The sequence below is a fragment of the Rhinatrema bivittatum genome, chromosome 12 (genome assembly GCF_901001135.1).
Source record: "Rhinatrema bivittatum chromosome 12, aRhiBiv1.1, whole genome shotgun sequence".
Lineage (NCBI taxonomy): Eukaryota > Metazoa > Chordata > Amphibia > Gymnophiona > Rhinatrematidae > Rhinatrema > Rhinatrema bivittatum.
This window is the reverse complement of record NC_042626.1, coordinates 34,160,720-34,183,239: the sequence shown is the minus strand read 5'-3', so window position 1 is coordinate 34,183,239 and position 22,520 is coordinate 34,160,720. Positions and strand designations below refer to the sequence as shown.

At 44.1% G+C, this 22,520-nt stretch overlaps 1 protein-coding gene across 1 annotated transcript; it reads left to right on the top strand.

Moving 5' to 3' along the window:
• Positions 1 to 5,961: 5,961 nt before the first annotated feature.
• On the top strand, positions 5,962 to 20,527 carry VPS26B (VPS26, retromer complex component B). Its single transcript, XM_029573253.1, has 6 exons — positions 5,962 to 6,376; positions 7,764 to 7,920; positions 15,225 to 15,389; positions 15,614 to 15,789; positions 16,629 to 16,771; positions 18,942 to 20,527. The coding sequence occupies exons 1-6, from the start codon at positions 6,154 to 6,156 to the stop codon at positions 19,083 to 19,085; spliced, it is 1,008 nt and encodes a 335-aa protein (XP_029429113.1). The 5' UTR covers positions 5,962 to 6,153; the 3' UTR covers positions 19,086 to 20,527.
• The last annotated feature ends 1,993 nt before the right edge of the window (positions 20,528 to 22,520 follow it).

Here is a 22,520-nt window from a genome sequence, read left to right as displayed (position 1 = left end):
AGAGACTCTGGTCTGGCTGCGTCGCCTGGGGTCGGTGATTCCGGTCCTCCGCGAGGAGGCTCACAGGGAAAGGTATTCCATTTATTTTGTGGTCCCAAAGAAGAAAGGGACTTTCTGCCCGATTTTAGATTTGAAGAAAGTAAATACAGCCCTCAAGGTTCTGCATTTCCAGATGGAAACCTTAAGGTCGGTGATTGCGGTGGTTCGCAAAGGAGAGCTTCTAGCTTCTCTGGATCTAACAGAGGCCTACCTGCACATCCCCATACATCAGGATTCGCAGCGTTTTCTGTGATTTATTATCCTGGGGCAACATTTTCAGGCCCTCCTTTTTGGATTGGCCACGGTGCCACGCCCCCTTCACCATGGTGATGGTGGTGGTAACAGTGCTCCAGAAGGAAGGGATTTTGGTGCATCCTTAACTGGACGACTGACTTATCAGAGTGAAGTCGGAGGTTCTTTGTCACCAGTCGGTTCAAAAGTTTCTCGACGTCCTCCAGTCACTAGATTGTGTGGTGAATATGGCGGAGTTGCCCGTTACCGACGCAGTCCTTGGAGCATCTGGGGGCTTGGTTCGACAAGTTAGTCGGCAAGACAGAGGATCGAGCAGCTAAAGCTGCAGGGTCAGATTTGGCGGTTGTTGCAGTTACAGGTTCCCAAGGTATGGGATTATTTACAAGTTCTGGGCTCTATGGCCTCAACCTTGGACTTAAGTGTTGTGGGCTTTTGCTCACATGAGAACGCTGCAGAAGGCACTCTTGGCTCAGTGGAACCCGGTCTCTGAGGAGTTTCAACCTCCGTTACTACTCGAGGGCATCACTCGGGAAAGCCTTTTCCTGGTGGCTTCTCACTTCCAGTCTCGTCCGGGGGGAGGGTTGGTAAATCTTGATGTTCTGGATTGGATGGTATTTACTACTGATGCCAGTCTCTCAAGTTGGGGAGCAGTGTGTCAGTACTAGTCAGCTTAGGGTGGCTGGTCCTTGAAAGAGTCTGCGTGGTCTGTCATTCAGCTAGGGACCAGAGCGGTCTGCTTAGCCTTGCAGGAATTTCTACCATTAGTGAGAGGTTGATCAGTGAGGGTTCTCTCAGACAATACGACGATGGTGGCTTATATCAATTGGCAGGGTGGAACCAAGAGTCAAGCGGTAGCCCAGGAGGCACAAGAGTTAGTTATTTGGGCGGAGCAACACCTGGAGCGAATAGCGGCATCCCACACAGCCAGAGTCGAAAACGGTCAAGCCGATTTCTTGAGTCGGATGGTGCTGGATCCGAGCGAGTGGAAGTTGTCTGAGCACGCGATGCAGCTGATTCACGAGCTGTGGAGCAATCCCCATATGGACTTAATGGCGACTCGTCTGAATGCCAAGGTTTTTCGCTTTTTCAGTTGGTGGCAAGAGCACGGGATGAAGGGTGTAGATGCTCTAGTTCTGTCTTGGCTGCGGGGGGTTCTACTTTGTTTTTTCTCCCTTGACGCTCGTAGGCATCAAGGAGAAGTGATCTTGGTGGCACCGGAATGGCTGTGACGTTCATGGTTCATGGATCTAGTCAACTTGACTGTGGACGGTCCGATTCGCTTCGGTCAACTGGAAGGTCTTCTATGTCAGGGACCCATATTTTCCGACCAGGCTGCTCGCTTTTGACTAGCAGTATGGCTTTTGAGAGGTGGCATTTGAGACATAGGGATTATCCTGGTGCAAGCCAGGAGAAAGTCTAATAATATTTCCTATGTACGGGGATGGAAAGTTTTTTTGAGTCCTGGTGCTCCGCTAAAGGGGTTCGCCCTCTCAGGTCATCAGTCTCCGACATTTTGTCCTTCCTGCAAGAAGGTTTCGCTAAAGGCTCGTCTCTTAGCTCACTGAAGGTTCGAGTAGAAGCTTTAGGTTATCTTCATGGCAGGATAGATGGATCATCAATTTCTGCACATCCGGATGTTATTCAGATGCTTAGGGGGACAAATAACATGTCCTCTGCTTTGGCGGGTTTGTTCACCCTGAATCTTAATTTTGTTCAAGGGTTTAGGGGAGGCTCCTTTTGAACCACTCCGGAGAGCAACGTTGAAGGACTTGAATCAAGGTCCTTCAACTAAATCCTCCAAGCCATGTTTGGCTAAGAGGATTTCGGAGTTGCAGGCTCTGTCATATCAGCACCCATTCCTTCAGATTTTGAATTTGGGGGTCTCGTTGAGGATAGTACCTTCCTTTTTGCAAATAGTGGTTTCTGCGTTCCACGTGAATCAGACAGTGGAGCTCCCACCCTTTCCTTCAGTGGACGAGTCCGCTCCTCATGTGAAGTGGCTGAAGTTGTTGGATGTTGAGGTATCTCAAGGTAATGAATGACTTCAGGAGATCAGATCACCTTTTTGTTCTGTGGAGCAACCCAGAGAGGGGCTTCAGGCTTCAAAGGCTACTATGGCTTGTTGGCTTAAGAAGGGTATCTATTCCTCTTATATTATTCATGGTCGCCCGGTTCCGGAGGGATTGCATGCTCATTCTGTGTGTTGTCAGGCGGCCTCGTGTGCAGAGGCTCAGCTTGTTTCTCCACAGGAGATTTGCAGAGCCGCGACTTAGTGTCTTGCAAAAGTATGTAGCAACTTCCATCGTCTGGATGTGGTAGGTACGGGTTTCCAGTCTTTTGGCGAGAGTGTTCTGTGAGCAGGACTCTCCAGGACCCACCCTGAGTAGGGAGCTTTGGTACACCCCAGGAGTCTGGACTGTCTGGGTACATACAGGGAAAAGAAAATTGGTTCTTACCTGCTAATTTTCGTTCCTGAAGTACCACAGATCAGTCCAAAACCCACCCATTCTATTGAGGGGGAGAGTCGTCCGCTCATTCAGTTTTTTTATATCAGAAAATGTTTTCATATTTTGTAAGTTTTGAAGGTTTGGACATTTTTGTAATTTTGTTGGAATTGGCTTGGGTATAGATTAATACTGAGGAACTGGGGTTAAGTAGCAGTGTCCGTAAAACTTTCTCTGTTTCCATCTGCTGGAAGGGAGGCAAAACTCAGTAGTCTGGGCTGATCTGTGGTACTACAGGAACAAACTTTAAAAAAGGTGGAAGGAAGGCAAAACGATTACCGGCATGGTTAAAAGGGGAGGTGAAAGAAGCTATTTTAGCCAAAAGATCTTCATTCAAAAATTGGAAGAAGGATCCAACAGAAGAAAATAGGATATTGCATAAGCTTTGACAAGTTAAATGTAAGACATTGATAAGACGGGCTAAGAGAGAATTTGAAAAGAAGTTGGCTATACAGGCAAAAACTCACAGTAAAAACTTTTTAAAATATATCCGAAGCAGAAAGCCTGTGAGGGAGTCAGTTGGACTGTTAAATGATCAAGGCGTTAAAGGGGCACTTAGAGAAGATAAGGCCATCGCGGAAACATTACATGATTTCTTTGCTTCGGTGTTTACTGAAGCAAAGAAAGCCAGAAAAAATAGTGGAAAGTGTTCTAAACATCAAAATCACAGAACATACAGAAAGACATGGTTTAATGGAACAAAGTCAGCATGGCTTTACCCAGGGCAAGTCTTGCCTCACAAATCTGCTTCACTTTTTTGAAGGAGTTAATAAACATGTGGATAAAGGTGAACCGGTAGATTTAGTGTACTTGGATTTTCAGAAGGTGTTTGACAAAGTTCCTCATTAGAGGCTTCTAGGAAAAGTAAAAAGTCATGGGATAGGTGGCGATGTCCTTTCGTGGATTAAAAACTGGCTAAAAGACAGGAAACAGAGAGTAGGATTAAATGGACAATTTTCTCAGTGGAAGGGAGTGGGCAGTGGAGTGCCTCAGGGATCTGTATTGGGACCCTTACTTTTCAATATTTATAAATGATCTGGAAAGAAATATGAGTGAGGTAATCAAATTTGCAGATGATACAAAATTGTTCAGAGTAGTTAAATCACAAGCAGATTGTGATAAATTGCAGGAAGATCTTGTGAAACTGGAATATTGGACATTGAAATGACAGATGAAATTTAATGTGGTTAAGAGCAAGGTGATGCAAATAGGGAAAAATAATCCATACTATAGTTACACAATGTTAGGTTCCATATTAGGTGCTACCACCCAAGAAAGAGATCTAGGCATCATAGTGGATAACACATTGAAATCGTTGGTTCAGTGTGCTGGGCAGTCAAAAAAGAAAACAGAATGTTGGGAATTATTAGAAAGGGAATTGTGAATAAAACGGAAAATGTCATAATGCCTCTATATCGCTCCATGGTGAGACCGCACCTTGAATACTGTGTACAATTCTGGTCACCGCATCTCAAAAAAGATATAATTGCGATGGAGAAGGTACAGAGAAGGGCGACCAAAATAAGGGGAATGGAACAGCTCCCCTGTGAGGAAAGATTAAAGAGGTTAGGACTTTTCAACTTGGAGAAGAGACTGCTGAGGGGGGATATGATAGAGGTGTTTAAAATCATGAGAGGTCAAGAACGGGTAGATGTGAATCGGTTATTTACTCTTTCAGATAATAGACTAGGGGGGCACTCCATGAAGTTAGCATGTGGCACGTTTAAAACTAATTGAAGGAAGTTCTTTTTCACTCAATGCACAATTAAACTCTGGAATTTGTTGCCAGAGGATGTGGTTAGTGCAGTTAGTATAGCTGTGTTTAAAAAAGGATTGGATAAGTTCTTGGAGGAGAAGTCCATTACCTGCTATTAATTAAGTTGACTTAGAAAATAGCCACTGCTTTTACTAGCAACAGTAACATGGGATAGACTTTTGGGTACTTGCCAGGTTCTTATGGCCTGGATTGGCCACTGTTGGAAACAGAATGCTGGGCTTGATAGATCCTTGGTCTGACCCAGTATGGTATGTTCTTATTAGCAGGTAAGAACTCATTTTCGTCTACCTTTTCTCTAAGATGAACCTGCTTCAAATCCCTGCCCCTGAGCCTAACAAGTTAAAACTAAATACGAGTTGTTTTGCATAACATTGTTTGAAATCCCATGCACTGTATCTGAATATTCATTGATAAATTCATGTAACTCATTTTAGTCTTTTTTGGCAAGTGTGTTATAAATGATGATATGCAAATAAATATCTGCAGAAGTTACATATTTTGTGTGAATTCTTCACAAGTACCATCTGTATAGACTCCTTCATAGCTCTAGCTTTCTTTGCCTTTAGCATTCTTCATTAGAACACAATGTACACATGCATCTTTAGATCTGTCAGTCTTCTCCAGCCTTTGCAGCATCTTATCCCCTACTTCTGCACTGCTCTCTCCCAGTGAAGTCAGGCATAGTGCCAAGGTTATCAGGTAATCATGAAGGTCAAGCACTATTTGCCAGAAACTCAAGCCCAAAATACATTAGATTAAAATTACTTTTAGTAGAAGGTATTTATACACATAAAACACTTTAAAAATACTTTTGTGAGTGTTATGGAGGAAATAGTGACTTGCAATAGTATTTAACCTCCTAAAATGTCCATCAGATTTTTGTGGATTACATGACATTACACAGATTGTTCCAGACAGTATGCACTAAAAGTACATTTTTAAACTCACAATTCATTATTCAGTAATGCCTTCTATCTAGTCACCCTCCCATGCACCACCACTCCAAAGTGGGCCACTGAACTCTAGCTTCTTCAAAGTGGAAAAGAAAAAAAAAGTCCGTCCCCCCATCTCTGGCCCCCACACAGACATTCCTCCCCCTCTAGGTATGCTTCATTTTAATTGTTGCTAGTTAAGTACTTCACTCCCTTCAGTGTTTAAAACTGCTTTGCTGCATAAAATCTTCCTCTTTCACTAGACGCTGTTGCTTGCCGTCAGTGCCTGTTTGCCCACGTGCTCCTCTGACGGTGAACTAGCCTCTTCGGCAGCAGCAGCCAATCACAGGGACAGCTGGGTTCAAGTCCCACCCACCAAGACAAAAGATCCGTGATTGGCAGAAACAACGCCCAATAATAAGCAACCTGTGAATTGAAAAAAAAAGAAAAAAGCGAATGGCTAGGAAAAAAAGCCCAAACTTGCTAGAAATAAGCGAGGTTGGCAACGCTGGTGGGCGGGCAGCAACGCGCTTGCGCGGGAGGCTGAGCGCGCAGGCGCGCTGCCATCCTCGGAGGGTTGCGGGCAGCAGAGTCTTCGATTCCGAGCAGCCGGCGCAAGAATTGGGCTTTGGGGTCTTCCGCCTCCGCCATGAGCTTCTTCGGGTTCGGGCAGGCAGCGGAACTGGACATCGTGCTGAACGATGCCGAGACGCGCAAGCGGGCGGAGCACAAGACAGAGGACGGCAAGAAGGAGAAGTACTTCCTCTTCTACGACGGCGAGACGGTGGCCGGCAAAGTCAGCGTCACCCTCAAGAACCCCAACAAACGGCTGGAACACCAGGGCATCAAGATTGAGTTCATCGGGCAGATCGGTGAGGGAGCGGGGTAAATTGTTGGATAGAGAAAGGAAAAATGAAATTGGGATGGGAGCAGATTGTTATTGGGGGGGATACGGGTTAGGTTGGTGAGGGGAGGACACCCGGGCATGTCGGGGGGAGGGGGTAATAAGGACAGAGGAAAGGGGCAAGGAATTAGGTGCATGGATGAGCGGAAGGAACAATGGACGAGCACTCGGGCAGTTTAGTGACAGGAAGATTGGTGGTAGTTCCTTAAAGGTGCAGGGGAGATGGGGACTTTATAGAGAGGGGAAACGATGAGATAATTGAAAGTGGAGCCATACTGAGTTTTCTGCAGCAATCTTTTCCAGTGGATTTTGTCTGCACTTGCCTGAACCCTGGAATTAGGATCTTTGTATATAATTCTCATCTAAACCCAGCCCATAGGCATCACTGGCAGTTCTCTGACATGTGCATTCAGCCCCCCCCCCCCCCCCCCCCCCCCCCCCCGTTGGCAGTGTCTACAGATTATTTTTACTTGGAAGGCATGTTTTTAGTGTGTTTCCACTATTCCTAAATTCTCTTTATGTCTGTCTAAATGAGGGGGTCGTTGGGTGGCAGGGCATTGACATCGCAACCTCCTCCTTGCATATTGTGCAGGTTCCCTATCTCGGCCAAAAGGCCAACGAGAGGGGACTATCTTCAACTCAAAGCTCCAAGGGAGCTTCAGGTTAAAATTATCCCTAAATTAGAAAATGTTTTCCATTAACTTGGGTCATACACCATTCTGCCTCTCTCATGTTTTAACAGCAATTCTCTATTATGCAATTATCATTTTTATGCCAGGGCTGGAAAAAATAGTACTAGCTGCACTGACCTAATCTTTCAAAATATTAACTTGGCTGTTTCTGTGGTTCATTGCATTCCTGTTAGATCTTATTCCTAGGTCGTCTTTCTTTTGTTTTCACTGTTTAAGCTTTGGGCAAAAAAAAATCTGTGAAATATTTGCCTGAAAATACCATACATCTGGGCCAGTTGTATAATGTATGGGGGCTGGGGCTTTGTGGTGCAGCCAGGTAATGTTTCCCAACCCGACTGATGTGATCACCTTAATAAGATGTGCTAAGGTTTGTGCTGTGCGGTCCAGAGTATTTCTCTTGTGCTATGAGCACTTTAGTTTCTGTCCTTTTTAAGTTGCTGTTTGACATGTACTCTGGAAGTGATCAGTAGTTGTCCATTGCAAGAGACCTTGTGTCTTCTGTTTTGAGACATTTTCCTATTCTTGCTGGAGAAGATGACCCTAGGAGCTGGAATTTTATAATATGTTTTGGGGGAAGGGAGCCAGGCATGTAGGTGCTTTTCTAGGTAGCACACAGGCCGAGTTCCTCTTATAATGTTGCCGATTCTTCCTTTCTCCCCTCAGAGTTGTACTATGATCGAGGGAACCACCACGAGTTTGTTTCCCTGGTAAAGGACCTAGCGCGGCCTGGGGAGATAACCCAGTCCCAGACATTTGACTTTGAATTCACACATGTGGAAAAACCTTACGAATCATACACGGGACAGAATGTGAAGTTACGGTAAGTCACCTGCCTCTGGCAGATTTTACTCGACCATCAACCTTCTTTTTCTCTGGCTGCTGGCATGCTTGCTTAGGTGCCACAGAATTTTTTAATTTACATTCTGCTTTTTGGCACTTCAAAGTAGATAACCTTGAGGTACTATAGATATGTCCCTGTCCCCAGTGGGCTTACAATCTAAGGGCTTGATTCATCAAGGTATTTTCCCATAGACACAGAAAAACCTTAGAGGCCGATGCAATATAGACAAGCTAAAAGCAACCGACCGTTTTATCCTGTGGCAGCTAATTGACCAGCACAATATACATGGCCTGGAGCAGGTATATTGCGTATGTATTGTGCGCCCAGAAATTTTTTTTTTTATTTCTTTATTTATTTATTTATTTATAACTTTTATATACCGGCATTCGTAAAAAAACATCATGTCGGTTTACAGACAACTGAGAAAGGAAATTACAATGATAGATGGAGGAAGGATAGGAAGTTAAAAGGTGACAACTTTACTGTAGAGCCAACGGGCGCCACAGTTATTAAATGAGATTACATGTGGTTAACCAGGTTGGACATAAATTAATTATATACAAAATTTTTCAGGCAAGCCTTTTAAATTTTGCATGGTGCTACTTAGTATCATCATGATACCTAGTAGGAGGAACCACAGAAATGCAGTATTTTTTTTTGTTGATCCCTTGACATGCAGCAAGACTTTTTTGCCTGCTACAGGACGTAAAATTGAACAGGTTAAATAGTGTTCCTACAGAGATTGTTTACATCTCGGGATAATAGCTAATAGCCTCATCTACAAGGCACTTATGTGTGATGAGCGCTATTCGCTACGCCTTTGTTTGGACGCGTGTTTTGGACATGCTGATCCACTTACTGCATTGGGGGTAAGTCTAGCGCGTCCAACCGCTTGTTAACCTGTGTGCTAGGCTGGGCGCACTTTATTATATCTACCTCTTGGTGAATCAGGCAGTACCAGAGGCAACAGGATAAAGTGACTTGCCCAAGGTCACAAGGAGTGGCAGTGGGACATTATTCCCAGCTCTTGGAGATTTACTTTGTAAAACACTCAAGGCAAAGAACAGCACATGGGAGCTTCAGACAAAGTCATTTACAAACTTCCATTTTGGCAGGGCTTATTTTGTCTGTTTTTAATAAATTGTATGCAGCAAAGACAGAATTTTTCTTTTAAAGAAGTAGAGGGTACTTGCCCTAGAGACAATGTTCCTTCTCAGGTTTTCTGCAAATGTGTGGTCAAGTTCCAGGGGAATAAAAGTTTGTTGATCCTTTGCAATTAGAGAAGTTTCTACAAAACAGGAGTTTTCCATCTTCCAGTCCATAAGAGTGGCCTTACATTGATTATGTCTGTCTGTTAGAAGTTTTTCTTTGTTCTCTCTCCCTCCTATGCGATCTAAAGAATACCAGTTGTGTTTGGTAATTTTCTTGTGTCTCGCTTGCTATCTGTAGCTGGATAACTTGACCACTAAACATCCTACTGATTATGAACCTCTTTGAGTCCAATATTATCCCCCTTCTAAGTGTAGTGTTTCAGTTCTGTCAGAATTAGGCTTTTCTCACCTATGATGGTGAGAAAGTAGAACACTGTTGGTTAGGACAGGGTTGGCCATTCTCAAGTTTTTGTAAGCTTCCTTTGAGATGTTTGTAGGTGACAAATTTTCTTGGCTAGGTCTTTGATGTGGCTTATTAAAGCACCTTGATTAATTAAGGCATTAAATTCAGGAAGACTTGAGATGAGTGCTCCAGCTTCCTCCTGCCTGGTCTGGGTGGAGCTTTGGTACATTCCACTTGTTTGGACTGGTCTGGTATGGACAATAAGGTGAAATTTTAAATTTACATGTTAATTTCCTTTCCTTTAGTCCAGCTATATCAGGCAAGCCAGAACGATAAGGGCTCTCAGTCTGACGAGTTTACAAATTAGCAGCAAGAACATTGTTGCCCATTCTGAAGGTACTTGGCTGAATCATGCCCTTGGCATGGGGATTATCTAATTCCTGGGTTAATTTCCATGGAGTAAAGTTTCTTGACTGCATCAGGTTTTGATTGTGGTAGTGATTTGGAAACCAGTACAAACAATTGCCTTCCATTGTCCTAGCTTTGACATAGACTCCTGAAGCGCTGAAGGCAGCAATAGACCCCTGTAGGGGGAGCAAAATCAGTATTGAGCTTTTTTTTTCTTTCTCTGTCTGCTGGCAGAGGAGAACATAACCCACTTGTTTGAACTGGTCTAGCAAGACTAAAGGAAATGAAATGAACAGGTAGGTGTAAATTTTACCTTTGTCTCCTTTATACCGACCTAAATGTTTGCAGGAAACTGGGAAAAATGTGACTGTAATTGAAGTAAGACTTTCCTCCTGAGTTGGGTAACCAGCCATATCAGGAAAAAGGAGAAATTTTCTTACCTGCTAATTTCCTTTCCATTAGTCCTACTATAACAGTCCAGCCATTACAAGTGGGTTATTTCCCCCTACCAGGCAGACAACATTGTTTTCCTGTGTGATATCACAGTCATGACATAAGAGCTGCTGTTAGCAGGAACCCAGTATTCTTCTGACAAAGCTTCAAGTCAGACCTCTTGTACACACGAAACAACAACCATTGAGAACCAAATCAAGGATGAAACAAAATTTCCCTGTACCTGGAAGAAGGAAACAACAAAAAGTAGCATTCTGTTAATAAATGCCCAAACTCTGCCTTCCGCATCATCCTAACCAGAACAGTCTGAGAAATATGCAACCATGCTTCCCGGGTGGGTCCTGGACTGGTGTAGCAGGACTAATGGCAAGGAAATCAGCAGGTAAGAAAATATCTCCTTCCATCTCATCCTGGTACACCAGAGCAGCCATTACAAGTGGGAAGTGCCAAAGCATTTATTTTATTTGCTTACAAGTTTTGTATATCGTCATTCGGAGAGGGGTACCATCATAACAGTTTACAACAAAACATAACTAGCTAATACAATGTTTGTTCCTAATACATGACCTCGGCATTCAAGGAGTTAAAGTGCATTCTATTGCTGAATACTATCTCATGCTCAGGCAAAAGGGTGAAATCTATTTCCATTTCACCCATCACATTAATTTCTTGGGTGGGAGGAAGCGAGGGCTGCCTCTAAAATCCCTGCTTCATAAGCCATATCAGTAATGTCCTTTATCCAGTGGGTCAAGGTAGCCTCAGAGGCCACCTACTCTTTACATGAACCTCCAAACAGAACAAACAACCTGTCCAGCTTGCAGAAGACATCAGTAACTTCCAAATACAGAACCATTCTACTCATGTCCAACACTGGAGGGGCCCGTGCTCCGAATCACACTTCTCCCAAGAAAAAGCTGGAAAGGGAAATTATTTGATTTATGTGAAAGGCAGAAGTCACCTTAGGGAGAAATGACAGCACTGGATAGAAAGTAACCAAGCTCAAGGAGATCACCAAAAAAGGGCCCCGGCAAGACAAGGTTTGCAATTCCGAAACCCGTCATTCAGAACAAGTTGCCACCAGGAATACAGTCTTCAGAGATAGGTCCTTAAGCGAGGACTGTTTCAGAGACTCAAAAAGAGCCCCTATAAGAGCCTTCAACATCAAATTCAGATCTCATAGAAGGACGAAGGGGGGGGGGCCCCCCCCACAGTCTCTTCATGCCTCGCAAGAAGTGGGACACATCCGCATGAAGCACTAGGCAGACATCCTAAGTGGCCACCTGTATTTTCAATGAATTCAAGGCGAGACCCTTATCAAAACTGCCTTGGAGAAAGGCCAGGGTACCTCTACTTTCCAAGGAGGCACCGACTGGTACCACAAAACCACTCAAAACAGTCGCCAAACATGGATATAAGCCAAAGACGTGGATCACTTGCGGTACTTCTAAAGTGTAGAAATCACCGCAGAGGGAATACCATTTCTGCTCGAGCCAGGCCGTAAGACAGAATGGAGCTGCATCCTCCATTGAACCTAAAGACCCCATGCCCTTGGCAGTCAGAAGGGCCAGTCCATTTGTAACTGTACGAGGTCCGCATACCATGGTCTGCAAGGCCAATCCAGCACCACAGAACAACCTGTTTGCTTTCCATTTCCACTCTTCGGTGCAGCTGACCTATGAGGGCCCATGTAGGGACGGCATACAGAAGCACACTCTCTGCCAGGGCACATTGACCCCTGCTCCCTATACCAGCTGTCAAACTTATCTTCACATTCTGCCGGGTTGCCTTCAAATCCACCTGCGGCCAATCTGGCGAAACGCATCCAGACTCTGCTCCCATTCTCTGGGATCCAGCGGTTCTGGCTGAGAAAGCCAGCCTGAACTTTTTCCAGACCGATGATATGCATTGCCAAGAGCAACTGCAAGTTCTTCTAAGTGCAGGGGAACAGGAGTGAGGTCTCCAATGAAACCTCTTCAACTCTGGGTTGCTCTCTGTTGATTCACATATGTAACTGCCATGGCATTATTGGCGAGGATCCAAAGGGTCTTACCCTGAATCAGAGAAATTGATGAAGGGCCAACCGAATGGCCCTGGACTATAGTCTATTGATAGATCAGGAGGCCTCCGGAGATCACCTGCCCTGAGCCACCTGCTTCTGACAAAGGCCCCCACCCCAAGAGGCTCACGTGTGTGGTCACCAAGATCCAGGATGACGTCGTCAAGCTGACCCCACTTTGGAGATGTGCAAGTTCCATCCAGGTCAGTTACTCTCGTACCCATGGACAAAGTGGAATCCTCACCCTATAGTCCTAAGACTCTGGAGATCATCTGTACAGGAGCAATGTCTGAAGTATAAAATGCCTCTCTCCTTGACAAGCATTTGTAAAGCATTCTGTCTTTCCAACCAAACTCATCTCTCCATCCAGAGCAATGTGAATTCCAGAGAGTTTAAAAACACTATTTAGAATTGCATGCCAAAAAGGTTGAATCTTGGAAAATTTAAAAAAACTTGTGATACATAATACCAGTATCTCTTCCATATCTGTTTGACAATGAAGATTTATCAAGACCATTACAATACTTTTTCAAATTATCTATATAAAATGATGATTTATATGAAACCACATTTCTTTCATTGCTATATCTATGTTGTCCACATGTAACCTCAAAACACGTGTTGCATATCAGTCATGAATATTTCCCTTTCCAAAGCTCCACTCCAGTACCCAGCCAGTTCGTCAACACGTTATGAGAATATTTGGACATGCAATAAATATACCATTGAGAAATGGAATTTCTTCTCCCCCCCCCCCCCCCCCTGCGGTTTTCAAAGTTCTCTTTCAATTTCTCCATCGCGAACTGTAATTTATTTAGCCGGTCTAGTGCTGCCAACAAAGTTTTGGAGATTTGCCGCAGCATATAGTCAGAGAAATCCACCACTAGCTTACTATCATCGCCATTCGCTGCCGCTTTTGGTTTGTCCCGAGCACTTCGCGGAGTTTTTGTGGTCCTATCTCATAATTGCTCTAGCTCCGCAGCTTACAGGTGCCTACCTGACTTTTGCGTCGTCCAGTTCTTTCTATTTTTCAGCTTGTGATTGTTTGCAGCTTTTTTTTTTTTATTTTAAAAATTTTGTGGAATGCTGCGGGAGCGGTAAACCCCTGCATCTAGTCACCTCCCGTTGCATCACCGGAAACCCTAAAGTGAAGTTTTAACACTAAATCCTCTGTGGCCTCTAGGTTGAAGGAGACCTCCAGTGTAGTATGTGTACAGATACAAATCTCATGAAGGAGTCAAAAGTTAAAACATCCACTACTGTAACTGTCCTCTTCCACATTAACATCCCTTTTAGAAGTGTTGATATAGTATAGTTTTGACATCGAGGGAATGCCTTCTCTAGGAATCTTTAGAACATCCCACGTGTGTTTGTTCAAGGCTTCCTGTGGGGAAAGAATGCTGATCTTAGGAAGGTTCAGCAGTCGTAAATTCCTAACTCCACATGTTTCTTCATAGACTCTAACTTGTTATGTAATGCTTCTCTATCTTTAATAAAGGCCAAGTTGGATGTTTTTGCAAGAAATCTGGCCCCCTATACCAGTTATCTTCTCCTGAAGAAATCCCAGCCTGAGATCACAATCTTTTAGATGAAGCGTAGCTTCAACAGTAAATTTCTACAGTTGATGTCTCTATCGACCCGACATAGCTTCACAGGTCTAACCACTAACCTAGCTGGAGGGGAAGAGGGGGCACCGCAGCTGGCAAAGGGACCTCCCCAAATAGTGGAGATACAGAACGTCCCCCTTTGTGTTCAGCCATGGTCCTTCCTTGGGCACAGGTAACACTAGTAGTTGTTTCTTACCAAGTATGTGCAGAACTGTAATCCCTGTTTTGTTGCCTCCCCATCGCCTTTGCCACTTTTCCTGGCACGAGAATCCATTGCAGGAGCTGTTAGGGAAGCAAGCCGATCACCGCTAGAGACAAACAGTAGGAGTGGGTAGGGGTATGGGTCGGAGAGACAGGAGATGTGATGTCACTTGATCTAGCAGCATAACGCAGGGAGGATAACTATTGGCTGCTTTTCACAGGGGTCCAGCATGGCTTCTACCACATGCTGGACCCCTGAAACAATGACGTTGTCAATCAGGCCCCAAGTAGGTGCTAGAGGATCTATCGTGTGAATTGTCTTGCATTTCCTCTTCTCCATTGCAAGGTAGTTCTTTCTAAATTAACCACAAAAATAGGAAAGGAAGATCCAAAATCTCAGAGCTCTCGATTTCGGTCACTTAAATTTTTTTTTTTTTAAGGGTTAGATATCTCCAGGCACATGCCAGTGGTGCAGTGAACTTCAAAGAATGAAATGTCCAGTGTACCAGAAGAGCTTCTCCATAGCTGAGGCACTGAGGTCTGCAGGAGAAATACCATTTTCATTTATTAAAATTTATTAATCGCCTAACACAATTTTTGGCCTAAGCGATTTACAATAAAACATACACAAAATTTAAATAAAAAACCCCAAATATAAAATACAAACATCATCAGAACATAACATGACATTACTGCAATCATCAGATATTCAACACACACTTTAGGCACAATGTGGGAGGAAGCTTTTTAAAGCAGACCAAGAGTTGGGCAGTAAAATTTGCCATTGCATTATGTATCATGCTATAACTTTTCATTTTATTTAAAAAAAAAAAAAAAAGTTGCAGATCCCTTTTCCATCCTCCCCTAGTTGATTTTTCTTCTGTACATGTGCTGATGGTAATTTACATTTTTTGAGATGCCCTATTACCCAGCATCCTATTGTGAATTTGATCACCTTCCTTCCCTATAGAGCTTCTAACTTGCCCTCTTGGGACTTTTCACAGGTATTTCCTCCGCGCCACGATCAGCCGTCGGTTAAATGATGTGACTAAAGAGATGGATATTGTAGTCCACACGCTCAGCACTTATCCAGAGCTGAACTCCTCTATCAAAATGGAGGTTGGCATCGAAGACTGTCTACACATTGAGTTTGAGTACAACAAGTCCAAGTACGTGTCCTGAGGTCTGATCCTCTTCCTGTAGATGAGAGAGTCATGGCACTCCCTGAGCAGGAAGGATGGGGGGAGAAATGACGGATGGCTGGGGTGCTGAGATGTTGGTGGGTGTTAGTATCCAGGTATCATAGCTGATAGGAAAGTGGTAGAGCCTGGCAAGTCAAAGGTCTATAAAATGGATGTCTTTACCCATGCACTTTTCTTCTCTCTAATATTAGGTACCATCTGAAGGATGTGATTGTTGGGAAGATCTACTTCTTGTTGGTTAGAATCAAAATTAAACATATGGAGATAGACATTATCAAGAGGGAGACAACAGGCACTGGGCCCAATGTTTATCACGAAAACGACACAATTGCCAAGTACGAGATCATGGATGGAGCACCTGTCAGAGGTGAATAGTTGATCTGCCAAGATACTGAATTAACCCCTTGAATTGTCTCTCTATCCCTCCTTCCATAACATACTTACTTATTTAAAATATTTCTTACCTGTGCCCTCTAAGGTTTGAAGTTGAGAACAAGATAACATATAATAAAAACAATAGATGTGCACAACATATTTTAAAACAATACATATACAACAGCATAAGGCACTAAAACACATTCCAAAGACTCAAAATCCAAAGATTAAAATTAATTTGGTATTTCAAATTCATCTTCATAGAAATGATGGCAGAAAAGGACTAAATGGGCCATCCAGCCTGCCCAGCAAGCTTATGGTAACACCAGCTGTGCCATACAAGTCTCCCCTGTAACAGCAACAATGTCCAGGTCCGCCTGCAGGTCTGGGATATTATTGCCAAAACTATAGTCATAGCCTTCCAATCCTGTATTGCTAGGGGGTGACATGTCAATTTCATTGGCCATCCAAAGAGCCAGGCCTTTTATGGATGCTCCCTAAGGGATTGTCTCATCTCTAGCAGGCACTGCCTGGGATGGAACAGGGTGGCAGCTTACTTCCAGTATGTCTTTACCAGGGAAGGGGGGGTTTATAATCAAAGTAGGTAAAAGGGAATTGACAAATATCTTCAAAATGTGAAAATACCTTCTTTCCTGGGCTTGTGAATTTTTTTTTTCCTCTTGCCTATGCTCATTCTGCATCATAGCGTGAAACAGACTCCAAGATACCCACGCATTCAGCGGTGTTTAGTTCAGTCTGGCAGTGTCAGTATAATTGTGTACCCTGCTTAAAATATAAGCATACTTTGTACTCCTTCCTCTGTTTTTAAAGGTGAGTCCATCCCCATCCGCCTCTTCCTGGCTGGCTACGAGATAACTCCCACCATGAGGGATATCAACAAAAAGTTCAGTGTGCGCTATTACCTGAATCTGGTGCTGATTGATGAGGAGGAACGGCGTTACTTCAAACAGCAGGTAAGCGGTCATAGCTACCCTGGCGTGGGATCTGAAGACAAAGCTCTTCCTTAGCGTTCGGGTAGGTCAAACTCGACAAGTGGGTTATGCACCTTTTTGCCAGCACAGCTATATAGTTGAGCACCGACATCAGTCCGCCAGTATTCTCAGTCTCCAGCAGATGGTGGACATGCATTTCCCTTTAGGGGATTGCCTGTGAGTTTAAAAAAAAAAAAAAAAAAGGAATCAAAAGGAGATAATAGAAAGACTATACATCTATATAGCACCACTTGCCTCCTGAAGTGATACCGTGTGGTCCCTCCCTCAGTAGAGTGCTCTCATTCCGATAGCTTTTGGCTGTCATGGACCAGAAATTCCAATAGCAGTTGCAAGCAGAGAGTCTCGGAGGTGAAGGATTTAACTCTCTCCCTTCCGTAGCCAGGATCCGTTTCTGTGAGAGGGTCAATAGTGAAGGATTTAGCCCTCTTCCCTCATAGCTGGGACCCTTTTCTGTGCTCAGCCAGGGAAGGCTGATCTCAGGTAAAAGGACTGTGTTTGGGGGTTGTTTTTTTTTTTTGCTTATCCAAAAAAATACAGCAACAAGAGCAAAGCAGGAGACAGGGTCTGTTACCTTGGCGTTCGTCTGTCCCACTCATGTTTCTGGGGAGTGAGGTGAGGTGAGAAGGTAGTGCAGGCACTGCAGGTTGAGCAGCTGCTTGGCTAGGCCACGCTTCTAGGTTTTTTCCTTTGGCGCGCGATAGGCTGCAAGATGATTTCACACCTTTTTTTGCTGCAGTCATTGGCTCGCCCAGTTGTGCGCCCAACTTCAACATCTTTCTTGGGATGAATGGCCATAGCACCGCTTGCCTCCTGAGGGGATACTGTGCAGTTCCTCCTTCAGTAGAATCCTTCAGTCTGGTGGCCTTTGAGGGGCCTGGACTTAAAGTGTGAATAGTGGTTGCAAGCCGAGAGAGGCTCAGTAGTGAGGGTTTAGCTCACCTGTTTCTTGGGGGGAGTTTGGAAGCTTCTGATGATGGATTTGGTGTCCTTCAACTTGCTTCATAATTTTGCACCCAAAATGGTTGAGAGAAATATAGAAGTTTGAACATCTGACAAATTACCATCACTCTGAACAGTGAGCAGCATATCCTAAATATAATTGCCATGCTGCACAGTTAAAACAAAAGGGGAACACTACATGTAATCAGAATTAAATACAATTACTGCACACTCCAGCGATTTATAATGCTCACAAACTGCCCAAATCACATACTAATGGAAATAGACTACCCTCAAACACAGTTGTGCACAGTCCAGCGTCATACAACATAGCCATGGTACATAGTAAAGGAACATAATATGTGCTGAAGCAAACTGGTGCATGTTAAAGGCAAATAGTTCTTCTGTGAGTGAGCCAGAGAGACAGGGTATGCACGAGAGCATGAGTGTGTGGGGGTGAGTGATTCAGACAACAAGGGTGCTGACTAACAGAAAGAGAGGAGTGTGTCTAAGGGACTATGTGCCAGATGGAAAAACTGTGTAAGTCAAAATGTCGCTGTCAGAGGGGAGAGTATGCATGTAAATGTGAGAGACAGAGAAGGAAAGTCTGTGACAGAGAATCTGTGTGTGCATCTATGTTTGTGAGAGAGCATCTGTGACACAGTGGCTGTGATCAAAAGCGTGTGTGTGTGTCTGATAGACAGAGAGTATGTTTGCCAGAGACCAGGTGTGCGTGGTTGAAAGAAAGATGGACTTCGTTCCCTGTCATGTTTGAAGGGCTAGCTGAAAGGGCCCAATCAGAAGTTAATCTTGTCTCTGTATACCCTGATTGTTTAAGGCAGAAGGGTCAAACTACAAATGGATCAGTTTTTCAGAATATCTCTAGTCTAGCTTTATCATATGCAGATTACTCTCATACATATTCATTAAAGATAGATTAAGGGGAACTAGAACACTTTGGTTTGCAGGTACTAACTTGTACCTATCTGCCTCCATCACGTTATGCAAATTCATAGAAAGAGGAAAGTAAATGAGTTACAGTCTCTCACCAGATCTTTTCCAGATGTTTGGAATTTCAAACCACCCCTGAAGAGGATGTGTAGGTACTTTGAAAACCATTGCTAATCCCTTGGTTCAGAATGTGGATTGAATGCTGTATGATCGGTGATGCATGCTCCTTTTCTTCTGCTAGGAGGTGGTGCTGTGGCGGAAAGGCGACATTGTGCGAAAAAGCATGTCCCACCAGGCAGCCATCGCCTCGCAGCGCTTCGAGGGGACATCGCACATGGAAAGCAGGACCCAGCGTCCGGCTGCAGACGACAGTGAACGGGAGTGAAGGAGAGGGTCCCGACTGCTGCGTGTTCAGCCGTATTATGCAGCAGCGATGGCCCTGAATCGTTGGGAAGGACTTGAGATTTGGGATGGAGTTCCTCTCCTTGAAGGGACCACAAGCGGATGGGACGGTCTCATTGGCATAAAGGAGATGGGACCTCCAGACTCCTGCGAATTGTGGTAGTTGTGACTTGACTTTGGTCAACTATGGCTAACCATGTGGGAGCTCTGCAACTGACTGGTCTCCCCTGGGGCAACAGAAATACCCTCCCAGGGTGGGGAATGCCTCAGAAGATTCTTTTTAATTTATGGTGAAACTGAACACCGAAAAGAAATTGTAAGCTAGCCAGTCTTCGTGGGCAGTCCTTGAATTTCTTTTAACATAAATCTGTATTTTAGCCAGAGCATAGGGATTAAGAATTGAGATCTCCCGTATAAGTAAGCCTTTGTGTCTTCTCCGTGCTGTGTATTATATAGCATAACTATTAAGGGCACATCTGGGCACAATGGAGTTCCAGATGTTGGGTCTTACAGTCTGGCAGACACGCAGTGCCTCTGTGGGTTTGTGGATGTTGTGCTCTGTACAAGGCCATTACAGTCCTGGGCTGCGTGCAGACCAGGAGTGGCAAGTCTAGGGGTTCTTTCTGTTCCCCAGCACTAAAACATTTCACAGGTGACTCCAATGTACTGACCTCTGCTGTTAGTATATTTTGTGCAGCATAAGAGGATTCCTGCAAGCACGTTTGTCTGAGAGGTAAAACGGAATATAGATTTCAGCAAGAAGAGGAAGCAAGTGGTTTTCTCAGCTGAAACGTATGTAAGGTAACACTTATACAGGAAGACTGACTAGCACTACCACTTATTAACTTGCTGTAAAGCATGTGAGTTCCAAATGTAAGTGCTTTATTTTTTACCCCCCTTTCGTTTTAGCTGCAGGAAAAATTGTTTCCCCCTCTCCCCTCATGCCCAGTTGCTCCTCTGCTGTGTCGGGGTGAGGGGGTTGTTAGCCATGGGAGTGATCCGACTGGCTGAAGTCGCCCATGGTGTAAGGAGTATCTTCTTTCCAAGGGCCCCCTCAGTAGAAGGGCATGGACACGTTCCTTTCTGCAGGTTCTGTGTAGTGTAACGTAGCAGGCGTTTCTTCCTAGTGGCTGTACCGTGTATCTTCGTGAATGCATTCCCTGCTTTAGGGGGGGGGGTGGGGGTATTGCCATATAATATAGTGGGGTATAATCATTTTGATGCTGTTTAATAAGGTCATGGCCATGCCTCCTCACTCACCTTGGCTAGGCATGAAGTGAACACCCTTCACTAGGAGCAGGAAAAGGTGGTGGTTCTAGCAGTTTTTCCTTCCAAAAGTAAAGGTGAAGCTGCAGTCTCTTCTCGCAACACCTTTTCAGTAGTTTCTTCCCACTGGGCCCTTTGCCACAAAGGGGGTGGGGGGGGGGGTTATAATATAACACAGTAACATAGAACTGACAGCAGAAAAAGACCAAATGGTCCATCCAGTCTGTCCAGCAAGCTGCTTATGGTAGGATCTGCTGCACCGTGCAGGTTACCCCCATGTTCCTCTTAAGGGTAGCAACTGCTGCTCAGTGCAGTTATTCCCAAGCCTTATGATAACTCATAAAAATGTACTGCTAGCAACATTTTTATGGGGTGATGAGCCTTCTTGAAAATTCAGACTGTGCTGCTTGACATGTCTTGCTTATGGACTTGGCCGTAGAAGCAGTCTGTGCTTTTTCCCTTATGTCTACGCATCAGTACACCAGACTGTAGCAAAGTCAGGGCTTGTGTTTGGTTCTCTCTGAATCCAATTCCTGTTTCCCATCACCCTTCCTCCTCCGTTGAAGCAGAGAACGATGTTGCAGTTATTTCAGAAGCATCTAGGCTTAATGGTTTAGTGTAGTAATCCTTCTGTTAAGGGTAGTAACCGCTGTTCCGTTCATGTTACCCCCATGCTTATCTTTTCTTCATTTCCATCTTCTAACACTGTATATCCCTAAAAACTAGAGGATGAAACGAAGAATGGAGTGCATGGGGGTAACTTGCTGGTGTGGCGGTTACTACCTTTAAGCGATAATTGGTTCTTTTTTTTTCACTGTAGCTTTCACATATTGCTTCAGATAACTGCAGCTATCAGGCCCAGATCTTGATAAACTTCCAAGAATTTTGCAGGCAAGAAACTGCGTGTGTCATGAGTAGGAAGAAGAGATGCAGCATTAGAGTTCGGCTTTTTAAACTTGACTCCAGTTGTCTGTGCTGTTTAGTGTAAATGTTTTTTGCTGTAGGGAACAATTCATTTGCTCAGGCACTCTGATGTCTTAGAACCTTGTATAGAAGTCAAGCTGCCTGGGTTCATTCTTCCGTTCTAATTTAAGTGATGCGATTGGTTTTTAAAATCATGGCTGTGCCTATAGGCACTGGCACAAACTGACGATAGGAGAACACTGCAGAAAAGAGCATATGGTGAAGTAAAGGTGGGGGTGCCCTTGGGATTATCTATGCCTTGTTAATAGATTGCAAATCAGCAAAAAAAAAAATTCATTTCAGTTTTTCTTTTGGCAAGTACTGTTTAACACAGTACACGGCTATCACAGCAGCCATTCCAATCCCTCCCCGTGGAGTGGTTCTGTACCTGGGTGTGTGAATGCTGAGTTTTAAAGCTGGACTAAATTTAAGACAGCAGCAGGACACTATGGAGGAGAGTGGGAAAATAGCCTCCCCCTCCCCTCATTAGAGATTCTTTTCCTAAGTAAAACCAAAAGTCTAAGAAAATAATATAGTTGAGGATGGGTAGGGAAATATGATTACAGTTGTCTTTTATAAAGAGAGGCCTGTTCAGTTTGAACCAACCTGTATGGCGTTTTCAGATCAATCAGAATTACTGGGGTTGCATGTTTATGGCATTGGTAGAGGTAAAGGATTCCTTGTTGCTTGGGTCTGGCTTGATTGCAAGGAATAGGTAAAATGAATTCAGCTCCACTGGGTAGGAATAAGAGAAAGCTGATCCCAGTCTTTGTTCAACAATCATGGCAGTTGTTGGTTGACTTCATCCTTGGTAATATTCCTCATTTTGTTACATTTCACTGTGCTGGGCACAGCTGCCAGTTTGCACCATCGATTCACCCACTGCTTATTCCAGTGCCAGTCCTTTTTTTTTTTTTTTTTTTTTTTACTTTGTTTTAAAATCATGAATTGCCAAACTCAGCCTTCTATCTTAATCCCATCTCCTGTGCCTGCTGTTTGGCAGTAACACACTGTGCAGAGGAGATTTCTCTGGCAAAGGTCACAGCAGTCTTCTTGAAAACGAATTCTCTTTCCATTGTTTTGTTTTCATGGTCCCTTGCCATTCAACTGCTGTAGTATTGCATGCCATGAACAAACCTCCAAGAGGGAGAAAGGAGTTGTATTGATCTTCCCTTCTCTCATCTATCCA